Genomic DNA, 16,210 nt, shown 5'->3' on the forward strand with positions numbered 1-16,210 from the left:
CATTGTGAGCTGCTGTCCTGGTGAAAAATGTCAGCTTCACTGCGTATAGAACAGCGAAAGACTCACCGCGAGCTTTGGGATGGAGAAGAATCTTGTGTAATTTGATTTTGGGGGCGCTTGCATTATACGGAAGCCGGAAACAGAGCCCCGATGAGACGTCCTTTAGGACCTCCGCCAGGAATCCCTTCCACATTGGGCTGGCTAACGACATCTAACATGCATCGAACTGTGTGAGAGGAAGATACGTATCAAATTAAGTGATTCACTTGTTTGAGGTCCAGCTCGTATGCATGTCGTTCATGCTTGTCGGATGACCGAGTACTTCGCGACTTAAGCGCCTCCACTTCTCGGTCGTTCAGCGGCAAACCTATGGTGCCCAAAGCGGGGTGCCTGAGCACCGGATTGGGAGCACCTGGGTATTCTTTGCGAAACGAGAAGGAAGTGCGACTAAATCTGTTGTAGTCGAACGCGTCTTTCTTGTCACATAACAGGTGCTCGAACTGGTCCTGCAAATTCGCTACGTGTCAACAGCCGAACCACGTTTGCATCGCGCCAAGGTCCCAGACTTACCCTTATACTTCGCGGCTCGATCTGTGTTTTCTTTTGAGACTCTATAACAGTAGACCTGTATCGAGACATGGAAGTGGAGGACCTCGCGTCACGCTAACATGCGTTACGTCACGTGTTTCATTTGTGACATAACGCGATCCTGAAGCACCATAATTTTTCTCTCCGAAAATCCGCAGATAGGTAAAGGAGTAGCGACACACAAATCTGATCACAGATACATTGAGATCACACAAGATGTTAGATTAATCCAGAATAAAAAGTATAGCAGATAAGGTAGCAGCTCAAAATGCTTATAGCTTTCGCCTTTTTGTTGGAGGACCAGAGCCCTCGCCTCCGGCCTTCAACCCAGCATGGGCTCGCTTAGCAAGCGTGTCTACATCACTAGCATCTTCCCATGATGGCGATAGCTGTTCCAACATAGACGGGACGACCCTGTCATATACATCCGCTAGCATGTCCTTCTGCGCCGCCTCATTCTCTCCAAGGTTGGACAAGACCTCCTTACCCCTGGACCTCTCAGATCGCCACACGACAGGCTTTGCGAGCGGCTCTTTCTTGAAGATCTATTGAACGTATCAGCGTTATTTCAGACCCACTATGGGCCATTTTCACATACCTTGCAGCTCTGCCGCATCCCTGGCTCCCAAAGGGTTTGGCACATCGCTAGCGCGCTCGCATGTGCTGCCACCTCCTGCTCAACATGTTTACGCACGGGTGCGCCGATATAATCGAGCATGAGCTCCGTGTTGCCGTATCCGCGTAGAAATTTGCGTGCGCGTGTGCAAGGCGCGCAATCACAGGTCCATTTGGAGAGGAGGCGGAGCGCTCCCGTGATCGCAGAGTCTAGTACAGGCTGAGGGCCGAGTACTTTCTCATGCCAAGCGGAGACGATAGCTTGTATAGTTGGCTTTATACTGGTGAGATGGTCGTGGCGCACCGCCCAGGCTTTGAGTTCCGGAAGGAGAGGGACGAGGACAGTCGAAATCTCCGCTACCGTGCAATTGGAAGTATCACGGAGGCGAAGGAGAATCATGGAGACGACTTCGGGCAATTCGAGTGAGCTACACCAATTCAGTGTGTCCATTATCACGGGTATGGTGTTGAGGACGATGAGCGACGCGTATCGCTTGGCGAAAGACAAAATGAAGCCCGTCAGAACCTCCTTGCCCACAACCGTCCTAGCTATAAGGTCTTCTTGTCTGCCGTGAAGCTCATCTACAAATGCTCGTAGGTCCAGTGTATTGAGGGTGATCGACTCCAGCGTGGAGAAGATGCTGAATAGACAGTATTCAGATTCTGAACAAATCGTCTGCCCGTTTACTTACCTTGAAAACTCTGCACCAGGCTCCGCGGAAATAACAATGGCATCCAAGAAACTCTTCACATGTTCTTCCTTCTGTTGATGAAGACCGCTGGCTCGATGCTTCAACCTGTCGATGTACAATCGAACAGTAATATCCATGAAGTCCTTTAAACCGCTAACCGCCGTGCCACACTCTCTGACCTGTTCCAAACAATGTACAAGCAGTGGCAACATGACCGTCACCGCATACTCTCCTGCGTCGTCCTTAATGCGCGGAAGATGGTTTTCTACCACACGGAGTATTGAAGACACTAGAACGGCGCATTTGGTGTCGAAAAGCCCGGCGACGAAGCGTCTGGTGGTTCCTACATCCTTTTCATTGACGAAAGATGTCTTGGAGATGGCGGTAAAAAGTAAATCATGTAAAACGAAGCCCTTTTCGTCACAGTCTAGAAAGCGTCCGTCCCGGAAGAGCGCGAGTGCGAAGTTGAGCAGGAAATCGCCATCGGCTGTGTCGTAAAGGTTTTGCAAAGTACTAGCGTAGACATGCATTAGCTTCCTGAGGTCCAGAACGCATCTCATCTCACCTCTCTTTTACAAACACGATACCGCCGCGTTCGAACGCAGTGTCGAGAAGAGACTGGATATCTTCGCGCGCAAGGTTTTGCAACGACGCCATCACTTTGCAAACCTGCTCCGCTGTCCACCGTTCCACGTCGCCCGATTGGTTCGCCGACATACGCACGAGAGAAATAAGCCCCAATCTCCGGCTGGTGCTACTATCATCTTTGAGCATACGCTCAAAACTGAAAAATGTCTGTCAGTGCTAGGAAAGTGGCCATCTGACGAAGTGACATACCCGGGACGGACCGCACCAAAGCCAAGCTTCTCCATCGCTCGAAGTTTGAGTTGGTCTGGTATCAAACCAAGACATTCCTCGCCGTTGCAAGTCGCGACCGCTTGGTCCCATAGCGTAAGGTTTCCCCACGTACATGCCGCCTCCGCAGTAAGTTCAGTAGCACGCGACCGGTCGTGTCCGCGATTCCTGAGTATATATTCCGCGAGTGGTACATTATCAACTGGCCCGCGCAGAATATGCTCGAAATCGCTGCACGCCCGAGCGAACCCCTCTTTGCCGGTGTATATCATCGATCGGGACGAGCCACGCGGCCAGAGAACGAGAAGCAGTCGGCTGAAGTCTGCACCAGATGATGCTGAGTGAAGTAGACCCGAGAATCACGCATTCTACTCACCTCGTACCACATATCCCCAATCCTGATGGCAAGTACGTGAGAACCCCATCGCGATAAGGGACATGGGACCTCACGTACCTTGCCTGTGTCAACCTCAACTGAAGAGCGAATGTCTTCATCGACCCATTGCCCTTTGGAAATCTTATTCATGAGGTCGCTCGGTATTTGCTCGCTCCCGTACTCATTATACGGCAAATCCTTTACAATGACTTTGCCGTTGACATCGCGCAGGGGCCCCAAACTCGGCCACGTCTCGTGCTTATGGTAGTCCCACTCGACGATATGAACACCTTTCTTGCCTGGTAAGCGTAGGTAGTTGGCGGCACAGGCCCAAGTAAGATGTGCGTCGGCGAAGCCAAGGCTGAAGTTGTGACGCTCGGCCGCAGCGCATAGGAGCCGGAACTTCCTCGCGTCCGGGCCATGAAGCGAGATTAAGTCGGAGGTTTTGTCTCTGGTTTTGGGTGCATCTCCAGGGACGATCGGTTCAAACACACCGGTTTCGTGGGAGGCTGTAGCAAGTTCTCCGCCCGAGTTACTGGCCTCTAATTCACCGTCATCATTCCCGGCGTTGCTGTCATGTTCCGCGTCGCTTCGAACATGATCAAGTAGATACATGACCTGCTCCGGTAAGCGCTTTCTTGCGGCATTCCGTTTCTTGTTCCGGTTGTCGTCCTGCTCTCCGTCCTCTCCGTCCTGCTCTCCGTCCTCTCCGTCCTGCTCTCCGTCCTCTTCGTCCTGCTCTCCATCCTGCTCTTCGTCCTGCTCTTCGTCCTGCTCTCCGTCCTGCTCTCCGTCCTGCTCTCCGTCCTGCTCTCCGTCCTGCTCTCCGTCCTGCTCTTCATCCAGCTCACCGTCTTGTTTATCTTTCTGTTGTTGCCGTTCACCGTTCCGTTCGTCGTCTCCCCAGGCTTGCAGGATACGCTCCAGACATGCAAGAGCAGCGTTGTAGGGAGGTGGCCGAGGAGGCGTAGAATCTGAGGAACAGACAAGATTGTACAGGAGCACCAGGCAGTGTCCCTCAGTGACACGGTCAATGTTGTGCTTCACGGGAGTGTACCATGCTGCCACAGAGGTAGTGAAGAGGCTGTGCGTATCGCTCTCGTGAACACCAGCCTCGCCTTCATGCTCAAAGTGGATGTTGCCTCCAGAAAATCGGGAGGGGAGCGTGATCATGAGCTTCGCAAATATTCGATCGTCGTTCGCTTTCCTAGGTATCACTCGCGTCAGACACAATCTGAAGCGAGTAGTATGGTTCTTACATTGACTGCAGGGGAATTCTATAAAGAAAACGATCATTATCTACTTCTAGAAGGAGCGTGGAGAAACATACCGAGCGCCCTTTCCCAGGAGAAACAGTGTGTCCAATTCGTAGCTCGGCTCGTCTCTTTCCACGTCAATGCCCAAGGCCTCATAAACGTCTTTGTAGACCGTCTCCAAAAATTCATTCCATGTTTCGCTAAGATATGTGAACTGAACGGCTGTTTAGATGTAACTGACAGAACGATGAATAGCACACTTACTGACGCCGGTGGAAGCTCCCACACATTCAAGCCATTAATGTTCGCGTCGTGTGATTCAGCCTCGTTCTGTATGCAATGTTCCTTGATGTCCTCGGCAACCTTGCTGCTCAAAGGGAGCCCGACGATATCGAAGCCGGGAATGGTAAGTACCGGGTTAGGAGCGTTGGGGTAGCCCTTGCTGAAGTAGAATAACGAGTTGAAGGTATTTTTGGAGCCTAATATTCGTTCTATGTTATCCTGGATACGGCAGATCAGTAAATACGGGTTCGCAAAACGTAGGGACGCGCCACGCACTCGAACCAGCTCAGGGTCGTCCCAGGAGGCATCTTCGCAGGCGGTAGGGAAATCTAGTGAGTAGGCTCATTGAATATGTGGCAAGACGTTATTTACCTTTGATATCAATGTCGTCAGCTGTAGCGTCGCTTCCAGACTCTGAAAACGATGGCTCTGAGCTGTCGGGCTCCATGGCGGTTGAGTTGGAAATCAGAAGCGCCAGGCGCGTCAGGCGCATCATCGGCAGCCTGGCACCTGCCACCGGCCCTTCGTTTTTTCTTTCTTTCTGTTCAGTTTGGACGTGAGATTTTGAGACACAGTACTCCCTCGATTTCACATTTAATCAACATTTTTAGCCCTTGTGGACTACCACGCATACCGGGCTTTGCTTCGCAACCTCTCAACAACCACCACGATGAGCGACTACGACGAAAGCGACGCGTATTCTGAGGACGACGAACACCCACGACGTGGCCGTCGCCACTCCCATTCCCGTGAAGACAACAAAGAAACGGGAAATATAAGAGTGAGCCGCTGTTATTTTCACTGTAGCTTCTGGGCTTATTATTGCGACAGAAAGACCTGGAGAATATCCTGACCAGCAGCACTTGGACCGGAACTTTGCGTTCTCTTTCCGTCAGATGTACCCTGACGCGCCCAACCCAGTGCTCAAACTGGACGGTCTCGGCACGATTGGCCTGCCCCTCAGCACTCGAGACGCAGAAGCGATCAAGTCGCGAGCGGTGCAGGCTCCATTCGGGATGGGCGAGCGCACAGTCGTAGACAAAACCGTACGAGATACCTGGGAGACGGATTCCAAGAAGGTATATCTCAGATTTTGACGCGTTAAACCGAGTGCTCACTTTGCTTACAGGTGAACTTCGCCAGCCCAAGGTGGGAAGCATTTATCCAAAGAGCAGTAGAGGACGTCTGTCAGACCCTCAACGTCAACTACAAAACAAGTCAACCTCGCTGTGAGCTTCATAAGCTGTTGCTATACGAGACTGGGTCGCAGTAAGTGTCATCGACATGGTCAACTATCCGAGCCTGACGTGCCGCACCTGTCTCGTACAGCTTCCTTCCCCACGTCGAGTAAGTCACCACTCCATTGTAGTTACGTGAAGCGCGTGTTCATAGGGCGCGAAGCACCGAAAAAGCAGACGGCATGTTTGCTACAATGATCGTCATCCTCCCCTCCGAGTATACGGGTGGCACCGCGCACCTCTCGCACAGCGGTCTCTCCATCGACTACGATTGCAGCGCGCTCAGCTTGGACCAAGTGACGGTGCTGGCCTGGTTTACGGATGTCACGCACGAGATCAAGCCCATTACCTCAGGTTATCGACTCGCGCTCTCCTACAACCTCATCCACACCACCCAGGCCCTGCGCCCCGCCGTCGCCCCAAACGTCGGGATTACAAGCAGACTCTCGAAGGTGCTTGAAGCGTGGCAGAAAGACGAGGGAGAAGACGCGCCCCAGAAACTCGTCTGCCTGCTCGACCACAAATACTCGCACGCTAACTTCCACGCGGGCGCGCTCAAGGGCGCCGACGCGCAGAAAGCCGCGGTGCTCAGCGCTCTTGCGGCGCAGCACAGCTTTGCGCTCGGGCTCGCGAACGTGCGCTGCCGCTTCGCGGGCTCAGCGGACGACGAGTTCGGGCGTGGCCGGTACGGGCGCGTTGGCTTTGAGGAGATCCAAGACCAGGAGGTGTGCGTGGAGCACCTCGTGGACATGCAGGGCACGCTCATTGCTCCCGTGCTCGAGTTTGACGAGGAGGAGGAGGGTGTTCCTGTCGAGCTTGTTGATGCAATTGACGACGGGTCGTGCGACAAGGAGGAGTATGAGGCATATACAGAAAATGTAAGGGCCCCTCTGATCGGGATGTATATGACCTAGGCTGACACGCCGCTAGGAAGCTGGATCACTCGCACGATGTAAGCATACTACCTGCTGTGTAGTCCAAATGCTCAGCGTGCCACTTTAGGGTATCGCCGCCCCGTGCTCGTCATATGGCCGCAGCGCAACTACGTGTCCGTGTTGTACGGCGGAAAAGCAGGCTTCGAGCGCGCATGCGCTGCCATCGAGGGCACGACGTCTAAGAAGCCGTCCGCTGAGGAGTGCGCACTCTTCGACGCCGTTCTCACGCATAGAGATGGCGACGTCACGCGCGGGGCGAAGGCATGCTGTAAAACCGCCTGCACATAGAAGGATGCGGCGTTGTGGGAGAAGGTTGTCGGGGTATATGTCAAGAAACTCGGGCTGAACGTCGTTCCCGACGAGACGAAGTTCGAGGCGGCCAAGGTTCTCACGTTTAAAAAAGTCAAAGCGGCGTATGTCTTCTCTGCGGTATCTTCCCGCGTTTGTCCGAACTGACCCGCTGGACGAGGTTCGAATGCATGCTTAGCGCCGATAAACGCAACGCTGCGCGGCTCGATTTCCTTGCTGCCGTGGAAAACTGGGCGCGCACGCGCAGTCCTGCGACGCGGAAGAAGGTCACGAAGGAGGTTCAGCCCTGGCTCGCGGCGCAGACGAAGGCAGTGCTTGCGTCGCTGAGGAAGCCCAGCCAGTCTGAATGCGGCACGCTCGTGGACGCCGCCAGGAAAAATGGTGGAATAGCTTTCTTGAAGGAGCAGTAAGTGCAGTATAGTCTTGTCCACGGCTGCACGCTGACTGTTACACAGGATGTTGCCCCAGCTGCTCGCTGTCGCAGACGGCCCGTTCTTCGTCGACTTCGCCCGGGCAGTGCACACCGAAGCAGGTTTTGAAGAGCCGTCAAAGAGCGATGCCACTCGCGACTTACTGACGTCCGCAATCTCTAAGACAGAATTCTTCCGTCCTCCCGCGAAGCCGGGTCCCACCATGACTACCTGGCCGCCTCGTACGAGCTCTCCACCAGCCGACTATTGCGAACGCGCGAAGCAGTACGTTGCAGCGTGCGCCGACGTCGGGTGTGGCGACTTGGTCGGGAAAGTCTTCACACGCATTGTGGAGACAAGTTCCCAGCACAAAGGAGACGATGCGCATAGATTCGCACGGGAAGTGATGGTGCCTGTCGTCATGTTTTTAGCGCAGATGGAGAAGCCAAGCCCTGATAAAGTGAGACCCGAAGGATTCGAGGAACTACAGAAGAGAGCTGTGATGTTATATTTGGAGTGGATTGGAACTTCACAATATAGTACCTCGGAGGAAGAGGTCGGGAAGGTTCTGGACGCAGCCGTCTTGGACGACGGGAATCCGGATGTATTCATGTCGATGTAAGTGAGTTCTCCTTGCGATAGACTGCAACTGACCTGTTGATCATACTTACCAGCGTGGTACCTACGCTAGAGACCGCGCAGCTGCCCGGTCATCGCATTCGCCAGTTCGTTGACATCATCCGCACACGGCTGCACAACCGGCTCCAGTTTCCGGAGGGCTACAAAGGCCGTACACTCGAGCAAGTTATATATTCCCTCGCCCGCCGCCATATCAAAACGCTCTATCTGCGCGATGCTCGGCAAATTATTGATTCGCTGACGTGGGCCAGTTTCATTCACCGCAAACTTGCGCAAAAGGTTCTGGATCGGTTACTGGACCCACAGCAACTGTCACCGTCGCACATTAAACAGGTGCTCGTTCCGCTCGTCCCACAATTGCGCGCGTGGGGCGCGCAAAGAGGGCAGCTCGACTTTCTCGCGGGGACGTTCCAGCAAATTGCGTCGGCATGGGCAGACAAGGTGCTCAGCACGCCGCCAGCGGCTGACATCCCACTACAGACTGGTCTGGACGGCCTCCGCGGGTGGACGTGTTCATGCAGGTACTGTGTGGCGGCAAAGACCTTTCTTTCACAGCAAGTCGGACAAGAGATAAACTACAGTCGTATTGGAGCCGTAGGCAGAAAGCACCTCGAAAAGGAGCTCACGTTGCACGCATCGCGGATTGCGACGTGGCAGGCGATCCGGACGACACCGCAGGGTCTGCGTGTGAGTCGCCACTCTCAGTTTGGCCTTGATACCTGGATGTATTCACAGCCATGAGTAGATTCGCAAGACGGATGCGCTACACAGATATACAGCGTGGAAAGCCGAGCAGGCCACTGGACAGCAGATGCTCCGTGACATCAGCAGCGACGATGCTGAACTACAGCGGCTTCTGGGCGCGCAGTATGCTCGGATTGTGGAGCTAGTGGGAGGCAAGCCTGCAGCGCCTCCGCCGATGGCACCCTCCGCGCCTGCACCGGCGCAGGCAAAACCGCTCGCCCGCCGGCTGTCAGCGGCCAAGCTTGATGGCTCACTGCCTGTCGCCGGCAGCTCGCGGGCGGAGAGTGGTATGAACGCTGGCCAGTCCGCTTTGAAGAAGCGAAAGATGGTGTATGATCCGAACGGTACCATTGATCTCACGTAGCTATGCAGTACGCATACGCGTTGATGAGATAAGAAGCGATTTTGCTTTGAATACAGCCTCGTTGCATAATATTCCGTAGAACTAGAAATGTCGTATATGTGCAGCCTGCTTTGGGGGAAGGGTGTACAGGTCTGCAAGTCCACGACGCGCTGATGCGACGCGTATAGTATGGTGGGCTACGTCAAATCGGAGCTGTACTTATCGTGGCACCGACCAGGTTTTCAGTCCAGAGGCGGACGGGCACTTTGAAGCATGCAGAGTAGTACTACTTCTAATAATACTATCCTTCGTCCTCGAGCACTTAGCGTATGCGTGTCTATCATGCGATACACAGTATAGAGAGCTTGTGTATGGCGAATGGTATGCTGCAGGGTAGGTACTCGGCAGTTGGACGGAATATACCAAAGAAAACAGCTTTCTCAAGATTTCGTTTTGTCACCCAGTCACACCGCGACGCGGTCCCGTGACCTCTTCATACTGTGACTGACCACACACGCGTTTCAGCTTTAAGTCGTGTCTGTCACCTACTTTATGCTCTACACTTGGTAGATTATCTCACGACATCTACATTCACATACATACCAGCAGAAAAGCATTATAAGTAAGTGAAAAGCGGCGTTCTGGTCAGAATATCTGGCTGATTCCCGCATTACTTTCCGCAGAACTCAAGGAGCGCGGAAGCATGAGCCATCCTCTACCGTACTCTCTGGTCTGCAATCTATCCGCTACTTCTTGCTACGTACGAGAATTACTCAATGACAATAAAAGCAAACGCATTCGCAAGGCGAGCTTTTTATGAAAGCTGAGGAGCATCGTCATATGCCACGAAGCGGCACTGAGGGCGTAGCTCCGGCGGCACAGAAAGAAGAAAACGATAAGGATGGAATGCACCAACGTAGAGGTAAATATGAAGAAGTGGATATGCTAGATGGTAGTGAGGAGGACAAGGAGGGCAATGGGCATGGTGACGTCGAAAATATCCGCGTAAGTCGTGCCAACCGAGAATATTGCATGTCCACTGACCCAAGATTAAGCAAAAGTTCGGGGAAGCATTAAACAACTATAAACATCAAGGATCAATCACATTTCACGACACCTACTCTGATGCCCCAAACCCCGGTCTACAAGTGGCAGACTTGGGCCTGCTGGGCCTGCCCTTGAACTCTCGGGAAGCTGAAGTGTTGAAATCACGCTGCAAACCCGCGTCGTTCGGAATTGGGGAGAGAATAGATGCGAATCACGATGTACCGCATACATGGGAGCTCGACGCGACCATGGTGAGTAGTATCGACGGCATGTATTCCGAGTCATCGTTGACCACAATACTCCTGGCAGGTGGTCTTTCAAAATCCCAGTTGGACTTCCTTTATGGAAAAGGTTGTCAAAGAGGTCTGCAAGGCACTCGGTGTGGATGTCAATGCAAGCGAACCGCGATGCGAACTCTACAAGCTGCTTCTGTGTGAGACGGGCTCACAGTAAATATGTCCAGATTATTACTCGTATGATCTTGCTGAGAGCCGCACAGAATTCTTCCGCACGTCGAACCTGAGAAATCCCACAACACTTTCGCAACCGTCGTCGTCGTCCTCCCCTCTCCATTCGCAGGCGGCGCTACACAGCTCTCGCATGACCGCATCTCGACAGTATACGACTGCGACACGACAAGCCGCTTCAACACAAGCGTTCTGGCGTGGTACACTGGTGTCAGGCTCTCCCCCACGCCCATCATTTCAGGCTTCCGCCTCGCGCTCTCGTATAACCTCGTGCATACGAAGCAGACCCCGTGCCCCTCGCTCTCGGCGAGCACATGGGCTGTGAGTGAGCTGCACAAGCTCTGCCGGCTGTGGAATGCAGACGAGGGTGCGTATACACCCGAAAAGCTTGTATATCTTCTCGAAAACAGCTATACGGATGTGAACATGCATGAGGATGGGCTCACCGACACGGATGCACGCTGCGTCGCGCTCCTCAATGACGTAGCGCGTGAACATGGCATTGGGCTCGGCCTTGCACGCGCGCCGTGCCGCCTAATAGGTCCCTGCAATGAGGAACAGCAGCAGTAGAGGGACGACGATGAATACGAGTACGACTCGGATGAACGCTACTACAAGCCATGGCGCTACCCCGATTCGCGCAGGCGAAACAAGAGCCCAGTCAGCGTCGACCATGATTGGACCGAGATTCATAAGCGCGAAGTGACGCTCGAACGATTTGTCGACCTTAAGGGGACACTCATCGCGGAAGCACTTTATCATGATGACGCTGAGACGTTCCCGAAGGACCTTACGGAAGACGTGGAGGAAGTTGAAGGCTACGATGAGGAGGAATGTGAAGGGTTCGAAGGCAACGTGTCTAGACGCCCTTTTTGTTTTTATTCAACCTGACTGCGATACATGTATTCGCCTCGTAGGTACCCTCACACGACGTGCGTCGCTTGCACATAGATTGACCTCCTCCGCCTCTGATCTCTTCTACCTGCAGATTACCGTCGTTCCGTGCTCGTTATCTGGCCACGTTGGAGCACCTTCTCATTGCTCTACAGCGGCGAGAACGGGCTGCTCCGCGCATGCACGGATCTCGAAGCCATTCAGACCCGTACACCAAGCGACGACGAGCGCAGCCTCGCTCTCGACGTTCTTTTCTCTCCTCAACTCCCACGCCAGGCAGCACGCGTCGCGCAGGCCGTAGCCGACGTCGCGTGTCTCTGGGGTGACATGGCGCTTTGGGTGCGCGCCGTGGAGCGGTGCTGCCCTCATGCCGGGCTCGCGACGCTCGCAGATGACAAGAAGTTTGCGGCTCTGGAACGCTTCGGGTGGCAGGCCGTATGTCCGAGGTATGCTCATGGCGACCCTCTAACGCGACAGTATTTGCTGACGGTGATGCATAGCTTCGAAATGATGCTGCACTACGAAAAGCGCAACGCTCCTCGAATCGAGTTCCTGCATCGCTTCCCTCCGCGGATCATTTTGCAGCACATCGATCTACTTCAAGACATAGAGCTATGGAAGGCAAAACGCATTCGGCGCTCGCTGGAAAGCTTGAGGAAACCCGAGAAAGCCGAGTGCTGGATACTGCTTGCCACTGTGCACCAGTATTACGGACTCACGTTCCTAAGTGAAGTGTAAGTGCACGACTAGACGTTCGAAATGTTATTCACTGACTATCCTGCAGCATGCTCCCACAGTTGCTTGCGCTTGGCGACAAGGATTTCCTGGAGGACTTCGCACGGCAGATCTTTGAGAGCCAGCTGTTCATGCCCGAGGCAGACAAGCGCGCGGTCGTAAAGAAACTCGTTCAGGCAGCTGTCTCGCAAGCAGTATTGTACCACTCAGGAGGCCCGAATGACCAAATCGCGGCATCCAAGGAGTGCATCCAGATGTGTATCGACTTAGACTGCGTCGATCTCGCTTCCATTGTCCTGGACCGCGTTATTAAACTCTCCAAACCTCCCGCGAGTGACGCACAAGAGTATTCTCGGACCGTCATGCGGCCGTTGCTGATATGGTGCGTCGAGTTACAACAAAAAAAGCCGGAAGATTCTCCACGCGCGAGCCTCGAGACACTCCAACACATGGCTGTCAAGCTGTATCTGGACTGGCTCTCGGCATCCCCCGCGGGATTCACTAGAGCACACGTAGCGACTCTTATCCGGATGACCGTGGTAAATGGGGATCTTACGCGGTTCGTGGAAATGTGAGTTCAATGTCAAGCTCTTGACGCTCGCGGCATATATTGACGTCTCGCAGTGTTGTTCCTCAACTTAAGAACATAGCATTTCCTTCAGAAGGCTCCAGAGCTGTCGCTGAGGAGCTGCAGGCACAGCGTGTCCAATTTACACTCCCCGAAGGACACCAGAGCGAGACGCTCGACGCCGTCATAGCGCATTTTAGTGCAGCATATATCGCGTCCTTCCCTCTGGAACACCACACCGATATCATTCGCGCGCTTGATTGGTGCCTCGCGATGGACGCGTCCGCACTGTGCGCCGCGCTCGTCCAGCGTCTCACAAGCAACGTATGCGTCGGACACAACGTCGTCGTTTCGGGCGTGCTCCTCCCTTTGCTGCCGTCGCTGCGCGCTTGGGGAGTGGCTCACGACATGCTCGATGCGTTGGCGCCAGTCTTCGCCCGCACGCTCGCTGTATGGACCGACCGCGTGCTGGCGCCTCTCGCCCCCGCGAACCCCCTGGTCACTTCTATTCAACTTACGGGCCTCACCTACTGGATGTGCGCCTGCAACCCGTGCGCGCAGGTGCGCACGGCGCTGACACAAAGCACAGAACGTGCGATACGGCTCGAGGGCATCGGCGGCGCCGCGCGAAAGCATGTCGAGGGCAGACTCGCTGCGTTCGCGCCTGCGCTAGTGACCTGGAGTCTCGTTCGCGGTCAGCTGGAGGGTCTTGAAGTGAGTCGACATGTTTTCCCCTCCTGTCTTGCTACTGATGAGCGCCGTGGGACAGATATGCAAAAAGGATGAGCTGCACCGTTTCGTGTGCTGGCGGAACGAGCAGACGCATGGGCTGGGAATCTTGAGGAACATGGGCTCAGACGACGCGGAGCTGCGCAAGTTGCTTGGCGAGCAGTACAGCCACATCTTCGCTGCCCTGAAGAGTGCGCCCGCTCATCCCGCCGGTCAGGCAGCCATCAACTCGGCTACTGGGAATCCTCGACCTCAGCCGCATCACGCAGAGGCTCAGGTCTCAAATGCTGTTACCAGATCGGCAGCTGAGGCTGATCAGCGTCCGGCGAAACGGAGGAAGACGGCTGCAAATGATATCGTTGATTCGACATAGGTACTAGTTGATGTGGCGCAGTAGTGCTCTGCTTGTATTTAATTAAGACTGCCTCGAAACAGAAGCGAATAAAGTCTTGTAGGTCGTTCATGGCGCGGACGTGGCTGGTAGACCTGTCATGTCGCTCCTGCATTCGCCGTGTGATCCTACAAATGGAGCGGTGCAATGCGGACGCTGCATATGTGAGGGTGTGCGTGCTTTGCTTATCGTCCGGAGGCTCAGACAAATTCAAGTCGAAATATAAGGAAGATATGTACAAACAGAAGAATAAGTTTGGTTTAGTGTTTTTACGGATGCGGCAGAGCCATTTGTTCCAACACTCTCGGCCTCAACTATCAAGAATCAGGTCATCTTCATCGATCGATTTACAAACACAGATCAGCTCCTCCACGACGCTCCTAAGCCAGGGTTTTGCAATACTGTCGGTGACTACAGAGTCGTTGAGTACGAGTCTCTGCAAGCGGCTCTCCGGCCTGATCTGCTGCCTCTCCTTGAGACACTTCGCGATCTCCGCTACGCAGTGATATCGATCGTAAGACACGAACTCGGATAGTTTCAGTTCCTTGAGATTCGGAAAGAGGATGACGTCTTCCCTTTGTGGGGCCAACTCGCAGAGAAGCTTCTGGCATAGTTGGCCATGAACGGACAAAGTGCGAAGGTTCCCGGCCTGTCCGAACAATGTTGAGAACTGCCAGATGGGTCCATAAGGCGGTGCGGAAATAAAGTCAAAGTGGAGGAAGAGATGCTGTGGATCGCCAAGCGGGAGGCGCAGACACAGGGCGGAAATGATTGCGACAACACGCGTCTCTTCGGAGATACCGAGTGACAACATTGGTGGTGAGCGGGTGATCGATATGGGTTTGGCTGCTGGCAGCAACAACTGTTTGCTCATGCCAGTCAAGAACACGTTGTACTCTCCTGTTCTTTCCAATTTGGCTCGCTGAAGATATAGGGTGTGCAGCAGCCTCGGAGGAGTGAACGCTACCGATGCTGAAAATGTGGAGACCAGTGCTGAAGTGAGGAGTTCAGACTCCGAGATTTCCCGTTCATCATGACCGAGGAGCATGACGTGCACCGAAACTCCAACAGGAAGGGAGAGATTACTGACTGGCAGTGCCGTTTGCCCTGCGTCTGCGTTGTTGCGGCTGGCCACTTGCAACAAGCGAAGTTTGGGAAGAGCAATGGGCGTTGTCAGTAGCTGAGGTGGGGAATTCAGGACTTTGAGGCTCATAAACATTTCCGAAGAGATTATCAGAGGACCCTCAATAGGCAAAGCTCTTCGAGACAAGGGAGTGTCCTCAGTGCGCCGAGGAGGACATCCCACGGCTGTCGTGGGCACCCATGCCACTTAATCTCATAAAATCGAGCTTCTTCAGCCTTGCGGTAAAGAGCATTGAGGCGAGAGTGAATGGCACACTCATGATCTCAAGCTCCTCGATCAATGACTCGTGGTAGCGAACCCCGTCAGGCACAAGAACAAGTTGCTTGCCTTGGCCGTAAAATGCGTTCCTGGGTGCCTGGAGCCTGAGTCGCTTGAGCTGGGAGGATGCAAATTGTTTAGAATGCATGATAGGACGGAGGTCATTATCCACGCCATCCCTATACTCAATAGACATCGTTTCGATGCGATGCGCGTGCCCGAAGACAAGGGACCATGTGTGGGGGCTAGCTATGCACTTGACCTTGTCTTCGCGGTGAAATTGAAGTCTGCCAAGGATGGAAAGCGGTGCTTCCTGGGAGCGTTCGAGGTATGCCTTGACTGAATCTATCGGGTCTGTTACACGGATCTTTGTCCACAGCACCGGTGCATTCAGCACAATTACCCGCCAACACCTGCAGACCCAGGAAATAGTCATCCAGCCATGGTCATCATTGGCAGTCCGCATTGCGTCTGAAACATTGTGGTTAATTGGTGACCATGGATCGTGCTCTGCCATTCATTTTGAGATGTGCAAGATGAAGATCTCCAGAAGGATCTCATCAGTTCTTCAGAGACCTCCTGAGCGCGACGCAGAAAAGTTCGAAGCTCTTCCTCTTTCTCCTGCCTGGCCTGCGGCGATAGCAGCCGGCCATGTCTTGGTGGCATGTTGTAGGAAAGCTGAAGTTAATGCTCTG

The 16,210-nt window shown here is 53.9% G+C and overlaps 5 protein-coding genes across 5 annotated transcripts; 2 read left to right on the forward strand and 3 right to left on the reverse strand.

The window, feature by feature from the left end:
* Positions 1-799: 799 nt before the first annotated feature.
* Positions 800-5,222, reverse strand: PHACADRAFT_206250 (uncharacterized protein). The gene is made up of 12 exons (XM_007392527.1): positions 5,037-5,222; positions 4,941-4,972; positions 4,647-4,883; positions 4,457-4,596; positions 4,386-4,403; positions 3,205-4,333; positions 3,127-3,148; positions 2,733-3,072; positions 2,461-2,679; positions 1,896-2,408; positions 1,187-1,844; positions 800-1,133 (listed from the first exon to the last, which is right to left on the reverse strand). The coding sequence occupies exons 1-12, from the start codon at positions 5,158-5,160 to the stop codon at positions 861-863; spliced, it is 3,705 nt and encodes a 1,234-aa protein (XP_007392589.1). The 5' UTR covers positions 5,161-5,222; the 3' UTR covers positions 800-860.
* A 254-nt stretch (positions 5,223-5,476) lies between these two features.
* Positions 5,477-6,819, forward strand: PHACADRAFT_138464 (uncharacterized protein; the record flags this gene model as incomplete). Its single annotated transcript, XM_007392528.1, has 4 exons — positions 5,477-5,743; positions 5,794-5,933; positions 5,994-6,011; positions 6,066-6,819. Exons 1-4 carry the CDS (start codon positions 5,561-5,563, stop codon positions 6,814-6,816), a joined length of 1,092 nt encoding a protein of 363 aa, XP_007392590.1. The 5' UTR covers positions 5,477-5,560.
* Positions 6,820-10,077: 3,258 nt separating this feature from the next.
* PHACADRAFT_206252 (uncharacterized protein) lies at positions 10,078-14,183 on the forward strand. Its single transcript, XM_007392529.1, has 11 exons — positions 10,078-10,287; positions 10,338-10,580; positions 10,639-10,778; positions 10,829-11,279; positions 11,367-11,631; positions 11,714-11,728; positions 11,785-12,136; positions 12,191-12,424; positions 12,475-12,996; positions 13,050-13,707; positions 13,763-14,183. The coding sequence occupies exons 1-11, from the start codon at positions 10,099-10,101 to the stop codon at positions 14,093-14,095; spliced, it is 3,402 nt and encodes a 1,133-aa protein (XP_007392591.1). The 5' UTR covers positions 10,078-10,098; the 3' UTR covers positions 14,096-14,183.
* Positions 14,184-14,402: 219 nt separating this feature from the next.
* PHACADRAFT_206253 (uncharacterized protein) lies at positions 14,403-15,332 on the reverse strand (the record flags this gene model as incomplete). The annotated part of the gene is made up of 1 exon (XM_007392530.1): positions 14,403-15,332. The coding sequence occupies one exon, from the start codon at positions 15,330-15,332 to the stop codon at positions 14,424-14,426; it is 909 nt and encodes a 302-aa protein (XP_007392592.1). The 3' UTR covers positions 14,403-14,423.
* Positions 15,333-15,679: 347 nt separating this feature from the next.
* PHACADRAFT_170621 (uncharacterized protein) lies at positions 15,680-16,210 on the reverse strand (the record flags this gene model as incomplete). Its single annotated transcript, XM_007392531.1, has 2 exons — positions 15,742-16,210; positions 15,680-15,694 (listed from the first exon to the last, which is right to left on the reverse strand). Exons 1-2 carry the CDS (start codon positions 16,030-16,032, stop codon positions 15,680-15,682), a joined length of 306 nt encoding a protein of 101 aa, XP_007392593.1. The 5' UTR covers positions 16,033-16,210.

The sequence above is a fragment of the Phanerochaete carnosa genome (genome assembly GCF_000300595.1).
Source record: "Phanerochaete carnosa HHB-10118-sp unplaced genomic scaffold PHACAscaffold_2, whole genome shotgun sequence".
NCBI lineage: Eukaryota > Fungi > Basidiomycota > Agaricomycetes > Polyporales > Phanerochaetaceae > Phanerochaete > Phanerochaete carnosa.

Excerpts from the sequence above, each read along its gene's own strand:
- PHACADRAFT_206250 (XM_007392527.1), bottom strand. The coding sequence starts at position 5,160 with ATGATGCGCCTGACGCGCCTGGCGCTTCTGATTTCCAACTCAACCGCC. Across the intron at positions 3,149-3,204 it reads TTGAGGTTGACACAGGCAAG|GATTGGGGATATGTGGTACG; the intron begins GTACGTGAGGTC and ends ACTTGCCATCAG. Across the intron at positions 3,073-3,126 it reads TTGGGGATATGTGGTACGAG|ACTTCAGCCGACTGCTTCTC; the intron begins GTGAGTAGAATG and ends CATCTGGTGCAG.
- PHACADRAFT_206252 (XM_007392529.1), top strand. The coding sequence starts at position 10,099 with ATGAAAGCTGAGGAGCATCGTCATATGCCACGAAGCGGCACTGAGGGC. Across the intron at positions 12,997-13,049 it reads CTTACGCGGTTCGTGGAAAT|TGTTGTTCCTCAACTTAAGA; the intron begins GTGAGTTCAATG and ends GACGTCTCGCAG. Across the intron at positions 13,708-13,762 it reads GTCAGCTGGAGGGTCTTGAA|ATATGCAAAAAGGATGAGCT; the intron begins GTGAGTCGACAT and ends GCCGTGGGACAG.